General features: G+C 35.3%; 1 protein-coding gene across 2 annotated transcripts; it reads left to right on the top strand.

Moving 5' to 3' along the window:
- Positions 1-7,314: 7,314 nt before the first annotated feature.
- Positions 7,315-9,524, top strand: LOC140978790 (uncharacterized). Of its 2 annotated transcripts, none has more exons than XM_073444013.1 (3): positions 7,315-7,439; positions 7,682-7,958; positions 9,144-9,524. In XM_073444013.1, exons 2-3 carry the CDS (start codon positions 7,779-7,781, stop codon positions 9,315-9,317), a joined length of 354 nt encoding a protein of 117 aa, XP_073300114.1. In that variant the 5' UTR covers positions 7,315-7,439; positions 7,682-7,778; the 3' UTR covers positions 9,318-9,524. The 2 variants fall into 2 exon arrangements, with proteins under 2 accessions (XP_073300114.1, XP_073300113.1); XM_073444012.1 differs by having other exon boundaries at positions 7,653-7,958.
- Positions 9,525-10,934: the final 1,410 nt, after the last annotated feature.

Below are 10,934 nucleotides of genomic sequence, written 5' to 3'. Positions count from 1 at the left end.
GATAGCTGTTATTATAGGAAAATTCTATCAGAGGTAACTATTCGCTCCAATTTCCATGAAAATCCAAAGCACATGCCCTCAACATATCCTCAAGGGTTTGAATTGTCCTTTTAGTTTGGCGTTCAGTCTGTGGATGATAGGCCGTGATGAGAGTTACTTTGGTCCCCATAGCCTTTTGAAAACTTTTCCAAAATCGTGATATGAATCTTGGATCTCTGTCAGATAATATACTTGTCGGAACTTCGTGTAATCTCACTATGTTGTCCATGTACAGGGTGGATAATTTATCAAGGTTGTAATTCATTCGAGCTGGTAAGAAATGGGAAGATTTGGTTAGTATTAATGATTACCCAAATCCCATCGTGACTCTGTCTTGATTTTGGTAATCCTACTATGAAGTCCATGGAGATGTTATCCCAGTTCCACTTTACTATTTCTAATGGCTGTAGGAGTCCTCCAGGTCGTTGATGTTCCGTCCTGACTTGTTGACAGGTTAGGCACTTGGAAACAAAGACAGATACGTCTTTCTTCATTCCATTCGACCAGTATTTATTTTTCAAATCTGGGTACATCTTGGTGCTTCAAGGATAGACTGAAAATTTCAATTTATGTGCTTTGGCCATCACTTCTTCCTGAATCCCATCAATTTCTGGCACACACATCTGTCCTTTCATCCAGAGTACACCATTTTCATCAGTGTGGAGTTCTTAGATTTTCCCTTCTTGAATTTGTTCCTTAATCTTCGTGATAGAGTGATCCTGGCTTTGTTTTAATTTGATTGATTCTTTAAGGCGGTTGCGCTGGTAGAGAAGATAAGCTTACTTTCCCAATGTTCATCCGGCTCAAAGCATCTGCTACTTTATTTGCCTTACCCGGATGGTAATTGATTGATAAATCATAATTTTTCAGAAGTTCAATCCACTTTCTTTGCCTCATGTTTAGTTCCTTTTGGGTGAATATGTATTTGAGGCTCTGGTGATCAGTAAATACTTTGCATTTTACCCCATAAAAATAATGTCTCCAAATCTTTAGCGCATATACGATTGCCGCTAACTCAAGATCATGAGTTGGGTAATTTTGGTCATAAGGTTTTAATTGCCTTGATGCATAGGCAATTACCTGACCTTTCTGCATAAGCACACACCCCAATCCTCCCTTTGAAGCGTCAATATATATCGTGAAATTCTTGCCATCATCGATAAGAACTAGTACTGGTGTAGATGCTAGTTTCGTCTTCAGGGTTTCGAAACTTTTCTCAAACGCTTCAGTACAAATAAATTTTGAATTCTTCTGAGTAAGTTTGGCGAGAGGAATGGCTATCGAAGAAAATTATTCCACAAATTTCTATAGTAGCCAGCTAAACCCAGAAAACTTCTTATTTCGGTTACAGTCTTTGGTCGAGGCCAGTCCATGATTACCTCTACTTTCTTAGGGTCCACTGACACTCCTTCTTCCGAGATTATATGTCCTAAAAAAGCAAAATTTTTTAACCAAAATTCACATTTCTTGAATTTGGCATAGATTTCTTTTTCTCGTAGTGCCTGTATGGTGAGATGCAGATGTTCTTGATGGTGTTCATCACTTGGTGAGTAGACAAGGATATCATCTATGAAAACCACCACAAACCTATCAAGGTATGGTTTGAATACTCGGTTCATGAGGTCCATGAATGCTGCATGAGCATTTGTTAGACCAAAAGACATTACCGTGAATTCGTAGTGTCCATATCTTGTCCAAAAAGTGGTTTTAGTGATATCCTCTGCTTTGACTTTCAGCTGATGGTAACCTGATCTTAAATCGATTTTTGAGAAAACTTTGGCTCCTTTTAGCTGATCGAAAAGATCATCTATTCTTGGGACCGGGTACTTATTCTTTATTGTGATCTTATTCAACTCCCTATAGTCAATGCATAGTCTCATGCTTCCGTCCTTTTTCTTTACAAACAGGACTGGGACTCCTCACGGGGATGCACTAGGTTGGATTTGTTTCTTGTCCAACAACTCCTGAAATTGCTCACGTAACTCTTTTAGTTCAGCTGGAGCCATTCGTTATGGTGCCTTTGCAATTGGTGCAGCACCAGGGACCAAATTGATTTCAAATTCCACTTCTCTATCGGGTATCGCACCCGGTAAATCCCTCGGGAAAAACATCTAGAAATTCTTGGAAAATTGAATTTCTTCCAACTTTGGAGCAGTTTCTTCTTTGACTTCGGTGATCATTGCCATGTAGATTTCTTCACCGCATTTTATGGCCTTCCAGGTTTGTGAGGCAGATAGTAGGGAATTTCGTTCCTTGGACTTCCCATGGTATATGATTTCCTTTTGAGTTGGAGCCTGAAGTTTAATATTTTTATTTTGGTAGTCTACCATAGCATGGTGTTTAGCTAACCAATCCATTCCGAGAATGATGTTGAACTCAATCATATTGAGTTGAATCAATTCTGCCTCAAAGTTCTGTTTACTGATGCAAATTTTACAGTGTCGCTATACCTTTTGGGTCTCAATAGTTTTGCTAGCAGGTGTTGCAACTCTTAACGGTTCACTAAGAGTTTCATGCTCAAGTTTTAGCTTTTTTGCAAATCTTCTAGACACAAATGAGTGTGTAGCACCACAATCAAACAAGGCATAAGTAGGCATTTTATTGAGTAAAATCGTACCTGCCACCACATCGTTGGTGTTATCAGCTTCTTTCTGGGTTATAGCATATACCCGAGCGTTAGTCTTGTTTTCATTTGGTTTACTGAGTTCAGTCCTTTTATCTTTGTTCTCAGGACAATCTTTAATCTGATGTCCTACTTTTTCACATTTGAAACAAGCGCCCGTTTTCCTGTAACATTCTCCAATGTGATTCTACCGACAAGTAAAGCACCATTTTCCTTCCCTATTGACAGTATTGTTAAAGGTTCTCTTTGAAGGAACACTTGATTGATTTTGCCTTTTGAACTTGGGACCACTTTGAACAGACTGACTGATGAAAGGCCTCTTGTTTTTGTTCTCATCTTCACGACTGTCCATTTCTGCGCTCATCGCCGCGCCCATTAAATCAACGAAATTATTTGGTAGGAATACAGCCAAAGCAGATTGAATTCGGCTGTTCAGTCCTTTCTTGAAACGGTGAATTTTTAAGGTCTCATATGACATGATGGTTGGAACATAGGTTCTCAGATCATTGAACCTTCTGGTGTACTCCATCACTGTCATGTCTCATGTTTGTTTAAAGTTTTCAAACTCGCTCAACTTTTGCAGATGAAATTCTGATGGGTAATATTTCTTCAAAAATTCTCTCATGAAGGTTTGCCATGTGATCTGCTCCACCTCATCCAAAGATGGTGACACTGTTTCCCACCACTTGCATGCTCGATCTTCTAGAAATGTTGTCAAAAATTCCACTCTAAGTCCCTCAGGTACTTCCAACAGATGCAGTTGAGTTTTGACATTCTTGAGCCAGTTATGACTGAATTCTGGATCAGGATTGCCATCAAAAGTTGGGACATGGTTCTTTCGGAAGGATTTGTAATGATACTTGATTCCTCGCGGTTGTGGTTCCGATGGCGGCTGGATGGCGTTGGCAATTGGGTTTACAATTCCTTGTAGTGTGGCGGCTACTATAGTAGCTATTGCCATCATGTCTTCTCTGCTGAGATTCACCCTCGATGGTGATGGTGGATTTTCGTTTTCGTTTTGATCGACTCCACGGGGGTTTCGATTGTTTCTGGGTGGTCTGCCTGCCATTTCTTATAACATAAATCGAGGTAAAATTTCAGAACAATAATAAAGGATAGAAAGGCACAAAATTTTAATAAACACACAATTGTCGTGGAATTTTCGATACTAAGAATTTTCAGAATGTTTTACGGAGTTTGGCTTTGAATTTCGAAGGAAATTTTTAGATGACGACATAAGATGTGAATGAATTCGATGGTTGAGTTTACTGCAGATAGGGATGAACTAGGCTTTTTCCAAAATTTGACTTCGCAAATTTTGCCTGTCAAAATCCCAACAGGATTATGAACCTAGCGGCTCTGATATCACTTAAATGTCACGCCTCGAGACCGAGGCGTCAGTGACATCCGGCATTGTTTAACAATTACTTGAAAACAATAAGCCTCGTATCTAAAAGCCAAATAAACCAGTCTTTTTCATAAATAAAATATTGTCTTTACAATGACAACAGAACAAAAATTACATCAGAGTTTGCGGAAGCTAAACAAAAGGAAAGGTAAAAATCTTGATTCTTGATCTTGTCATTCGATCACCATCCCCAGAATGCCTCTTGTTCCTCCTTATTCATTTGTTCTTCATTCTTATCTGAAAGTTGTAAGGGGTGAGTGTTTTGAGAAACACTCAGCAAGTGGGGGTCAATCGATTTCCAAATATACATATAGAACTTAATCTTTAAAGCATTTTTTAACAAACTTCAAAACTTATAACTTTTGACTTATCATAACGGAACCAAATCAAATATGAGACAAAGATTAACAGACGATTCAGAGCAAATCAGAAACAAATACAACAATGTTACTCATCTCATTTCTATGGTCAAATCGTTCCCAATATGTTAGTCCTCTAAGGGGTGAGGCCAGAACACAGTTTTATACCCACTGATGGGGGCTAGATGGAATTACAATTATTATTCCATTTCAAATCAATTTGTAACGATGTATCACAGAATTCAATTTTTATCGAACAGAACTTATCAGAATTTCGAACGAATACAGCGGAATCAAATAATATCGAAAACCAGAAAGAGCATATCATCGATCGAAATTTTAAAACAAAATACTGAAATTTTAGAAAAGGGTGGACACACACACATGCATGTCATGATACATATATTCAAGTTTAAAATTACAAATAAATACGTAACAAAAGTCCACTTACTATTCGAAGGTAAGGTTTGAAATGTGCAGAATTTGGTTGTACGAAACTTTCTGAAGTTCGGCCAAGTGATGACCGAACCTGGAAAGGATCTTCACGACAGTGTGGACATCAATTTAAAGCTTTTGAAAAGCCGGAACAACTCCTCCTTCTTCCTCCTTGTTTGCGTCGGCCGAGAGCTTTTTGGGTGAGGGGAAGACCGAAATTTTTATAGCTTTTTGGGTGTGGTTTCTTCAACACATTAAGGTGGTATTTATAGGAAAAAATGTGGCCTTTCACCTTGCCATGGCCGATCCCCTTGTTGCCCAAGCAAGGAAGTAAATGTAGTCAAAGTTATCCCAAGCGCCAAGAGTCACCAAGATTTTCTAAAGGGATATCTATTGCATAATCTATTTGTCCATTCTCTTAGTTCTTCCTTTAGCTCTCTTTTTGTTCCTTTTAGGACAAGTATGGTTGAGCTTCATTGAGCTAAAAGATTGAGTCCTTGAGCTGGGGGTTACTTCTTCGATGACGACTCTTCGATTGACGAGGTTTCCTATAGCACAGCTTCCCGTTGAGTAATCTTCGAGCTTTTGAGCTATTTGCTCGAGCCATGTTACATGAAAATTTAAGTTTATATTAAAATTTTATAGTTAAGATTAAAGTTTTGAGCTTAGTTTCGAGTTTTATTTCTTACATGATTCGCTTCGGAAATTCCGGGTTCTCGCAAACTCTATAAAGCTTCACGGAGATATAATCAACAGAAAAGTGAATATAACTAAAAAAATTTCAACAATAACACAACTTCAGTCTTTTTAGATCTAAAACTAAAATAAAACATATATTATCAAAATAATATATCAGTATGGATCTAATATATTTTGCCTCGCAAAATTTGGGTTGACGAAAACTTCGTTTTTACGCTCTGCTATCAAGTCATTCATGGTCAGCTTCAAACACATAAGAAGATGAATAATGTTAAGAAAATCATCATCATCGTTCAAAGACACGTGCACCTTGTGCTGAGGAGCTACTTATTGTATAATCATAGATTTTAGTGTAATCTCATCAGATTTTTTCCAAGACTCACAAATATATCCATCAAACAACAACCAATGAAAATCGAAATCACAAACAACTGCATCTTGAACTTACAACTACCCAAAAATGCAAGATTGCAAGAACAAATTCCAGATTCCATTTTTCTCACAAAAAAATAACATTCAATTTAATAATACAAAACTGAATATCAAAGTTTCAATCATATAACATTTCAGACAAAAACAAAATCAGTCAGTGATATGGAGATTTTCAATATTATAAACAAGTTTCAGTTATCTTTAACAATTAAAGAACTAAATCATGAAATTAAGGATAATTAAAATCGTTAGAATCAAGAACTAGAATGATTTTCAATATAATAATTTCAGAATTGAAATACATAAAACACAAACCCAATAACAAAAATAAACCCTAAATATTGACCATGAAATCTGCATGATTGAGTCACCTAGCTAGCGGATTACTTAATTAAAGAAAGGAACAGAATTATCGACCATGTCGATGCTTTAGGGTTAAAGCTAATTTACGAAATTAGTTATCAGGTAGGATGAAAATTGGAAAAAGTTCATAACACTGTACCATGCTATATAGTAAATATAGAGATAGAGACAAATACGTACTTTATTTATATTTATATTTATATTTTATATCATAAAAAATAGAAACCTGCACAAAAAAAGATATTCTATACAATCATTTGGTTGGAAAAAAACATGGATGCTATCATAAAAATACCCACCCCTTTCTTTTTTTAGTAGGTCTTTAATAAGACGGTTTCACATATATTTATTCGTGAGAAATATCAATCATGTTCATATTTACAATAAAAATTAATATATTTGACATAAAAAGTAATATTTTTTCATGGATGACTCATATAAAATATTCGTTTCACAAAATTGACCCGTGAGACTGTCTTACACGAGTTTTTGTGTTATTTTTTTGCAATAAAAGATTATAACAAAATTAAAATAAATGAAAATTTAGTGCCACATAAACATTAATTTCCTAATTTTAAAATGAAAATAATAATCCAAAGACAAAAACTTGTGTGAGACAATCTCACGGGTCGTATTTGTGAGACGGATCTCTTATTTGGATCATCTATGAAAAAGTATTACTTTTTATGCTAAGAGTATTACTTTTTGTTGTTAATATGGGTAGGGTTGACCCGTCTCACAGATTAAGATCCGTGAGACGGTCTCACATGAGACCCACTCTAATCCAAATATAATAACCATTTTAAAAATTATTTATCACTTCACAAAATTTATAATTTTAAAAAAAAACACGTTTTTAGAATTTTTAATTAATTGTATATATTCCAAATTAAATTTAAAAATTGAAATAAATAAATAAATTATGCGGCAAGGAAGGAATATAACAAAGCAACGGAGCCTTTCTTGGCCGTCTGGTTTTTGTGGACTGCCATTTGTTACCCTTCCCACTACAATTTCCACACAGATTTCAAATTCTGTATCCACAAGTCTTTTTAATTTCTTCTCGATTAATCCCTCCAAGGTTTGCGCTACCCTGATTCAGTATTCCCCTTTTTTAAGTAAAAAAAAATTTGTGAAACTTTTCATATACATGCTCATTTCCTACTCAGATTGGAAGAAAATATATGGGCCCTGGATTTTTTACCCAGATGAATTTTTAGAAAGTGTGTGATTTGTTTCTGTTTTTGTTGTCTTTTGTGAGCTATATGTTTTTATTTGAATTTCATGTTCCAAGGATTCGTAAACTTGTTGGAACGTTATCAGGATCTATAAAAGAAACAGCTTTGAAGCTTAAAGGCTGAAGAACGAGCGGATTGCTTGCCAATAGATACCGAATGATCGTTTTCTAAAGGGTTTATTAATGTCTCTGAGGATAAAAGCGGTCGTAGATAAGTTTGTTCAGGAGCTGCAGGAGGCTTTGGATGCAGACATACAGGATAGGATTATGAAGGAAAGGGAGATGCAGAGTTACATCGAGGAACGCGAACGAGAAGTTGCTGAGCGTGAAGCTGCCTGGAAAGCGGAACTTTCGCGTCGGGAGGTAGCTTCCTAGTCATTGTGCTTTTGAAGTGGAGATTTAATTTTATCTCCATGACAAAGTTCATGGTGTTTTGCTTGCTTGGGAGTCTCTATTTTACTGGTATCCTGTTGTATTAGCCTATTTCCCGTAGTACAAGTTGTGGTTACTGGTTTATTATATTTCTTTTAAGGACCTTTAAGGTATCAACCAAAATATGTAATGTTATATAATATGTGAAAAAAGGTGTCACTTGTGTAATACTGGGACAAAAAATGGCCACCATTTGTGTGTTTCATCTCCATATTGTTTGAGTTTTTAGCTTTCTGCTGGTCTATCATTTTCTTGGTTGTATGCTGATGCTCATATGAAAGTTCTCGAACAGTAAGGAATAATACATGCTCATACATTTCCTAGATAGCCAAGACTTGTGTGCTTTCTGAGTCGAGCTTTTAACATCTCAATGTGTGTGTTGCGAGGCAATAATAAGCTTCAGCAGGCTCATATTTTGTAGCAGTATGAAGACTTGTCATGTCCAAATTTTACTTTCTGGTTGTTCCAAGTTGGGGGTAGAGTTTCTATAAGAGTTTTGAGTTATTATGTGTTGTAATGGGACTATGGGGAGTATTTGAGGAGTGACAGAGAGCCGCCCTAAAATGAAAATGAGTACAAGTTATCCTTCACATGAATGCTTCTATGGGACCCTTCAATTTGTTATCTGTTGGTATGGATGAGAAAATTTCACTACACACTTGTATGGAGACACTTGAATGTCACAAAACATCTGAATTTTCCAGTCACGGACCATTAATCGCCCTCCTTGGACAATTGGCTGTTTTTAAGTTTATGCATTTGCATATATATATAAATGTTCTTCTGCTGTCATTCTAAATTTTTAATTCTCCTAAACAAGACATTATTAGAAACTTATTTATTGAGTTGGTGCCAAAAGAATGTTCTTTGACACAATGTTACCTATCTGAGCTACACTTGCTTACAATTTGTAAGTTTTTAACTTCCCTCTTGTAGCTGAGTAGCATATTCGAAGTTCTTAAAATTTTCATAGCATCAACAAGATCCACATTCATGCATTTTTCTCTGAACTTTCCGCCCACGTAAGAATCATATAAATAATATTCAGATGAACCATGATTAAAGTTTCTGTACCTTGATGATTTCTTAGATTAAGTTTCACTTGTATTGGTTCAGGCAGAGATAGCTAGGCAAGAAGCAAGGCTAAAGATTGAAAGAGAGAATCTTGAGAAAGAGAAAAGCGTATTGATGGGGACTGCATCAAATCAAGATAATCAAGATGGAGCTCTCGAAATAACCGTAAGTGGCGAGAAGTATCGTTGCCTCAGATTTGCTAAGGCAAAGAAATGAAACATTACAGAAATCGCGACTCCACATTACAGATTCTACTTGCTACTAATTTGGAAACCAATTGGTTGCTCTGGAATCCCACATAGACAAAAGATATACCCACGAATAACGATTAAACAGATCTCTTATCATGTGATTGTTAGAGTAGGTATCCAACAAGTCAACTTGTGGTTTGAGCTTTATTGACTTTTATTTAAAACAATATTTATTTTTTAATATTTTACAGTTTTATCCAATTATGATATTTATTTTATCTGTATACTATGTAAGTTGCATAAATAAAGTCATTGAATGTAGTATAGGTACTATGAGATCTGTCTCTCAACGTAAGATCATGAAACTTATTAGGAAGTGTAACGTATATTCTAAACAGATTTCTAGTCGAATAATCCCCTTATAATAAAGATAAAGGTCGCTTGAACTTAAGACTAGCATATGTGATCTAAACGTCATGTTTTCTTGATAAGGGCATGAATATGTTCATTCATACAGATAAGTGATTATTTGAAGATGCACTGAACAACCCTTTATCGTACTTTTCAAGTGGTTATCAGTTATCGAATGGAATAGTTTGCGGTTATGGTTGTATATCATTAGTCATTTGACATGGACAACGTAAAAATTCTACGTACTAGCATGCACTTTGATCTGTTTACTGACTTCATTAAAAGTAATCAGGTGACGAAGTTGGGTGTAGTTTCGAAATACATTAGAATCAATACATTGTAGTCGAGAATACACCGTTTGCCTACGGGTGAAGATATCATATGTGATCTGATGAGTTAATAGTGCAAGGAATATCTGCCAGAGTAAGACATGTGCGTTTTGGAAAGATGTTTCATCAGTTGCACATATCATGTCACTGTTAATACTCAAAGATATATCACATCGTTATTGAATTCATTTGCAACTCTAGGTATACCAATGGTTAAAGATTCGATCGAGATATATAAGTTGAAGAGATCATATTGTACGCTTACCATAACTTAAAGTTCTTGCATGTACTATCAATGATGCATAAGGGATCATGAGACGATGTTACTAGACGCTTTTACCATGATCCGATCAGAGTTCAGTTCTGACATTCTTGATCAAGATTGTTCATGAAAAGAATGAGATTAATTAGGGTAAGCCCAAATAATAATAAATAATATTCTGAATTGCATGAAGTTGTGAACTCACGGCTAGCTGTGATTCTTAACTAATTGTAGTTTGATGGGGATCAAACATATTGCTTATTGATGAAACTTAAAATTAATAATTTATTATATGTTAAAACCTATATTTTAAAATTTAAGTTTCATTAAAATTATAAAATTATGTTATTTTAGTATTGTGTGTTTATATTTAAATGTCTTACTAAATATGTTTTATTTTCAGGTTTTCTACGTGTTGGTAAAATAATGATAACTCAAGCTAAAAAATTCAAATGGAGGTGATTCAAATATTTTTGGAATCCTTGAGAAATTATCTACAACTTTGCAGAAGACATGATTGCCTAAAAAGTTGGTTAAGATGATCAAATTGTGAAAATATCAAAAGGAGGACAAATTTACTTTCACCATGACCAGCATATAGTAAAAAAATCATAACTATTTCAATATTTAACCAAATGAG

The sequence above is a fragment of the Primulina huaijiensis genome, chromosome 6 (genome assembly GCF_012295235.1).
Source record: "Primulina huaijiensis isolate GDHJ02 chromosome 6, ASM1229523v2, whole genome shotgun sequence".
NCBI classification, from domain to species: Eukaryota; Viridiplantae; Streptophyta; class Magnoliopsida; order Lamiales; family Gesneriaceae; genus Primulina; species Primulina huaijiensis.
The sequence above is the reverse complement of the archived record's forward strand: the minus strand, read 5'-3'. Positions and strand labels throughout refer to the sequence as shown.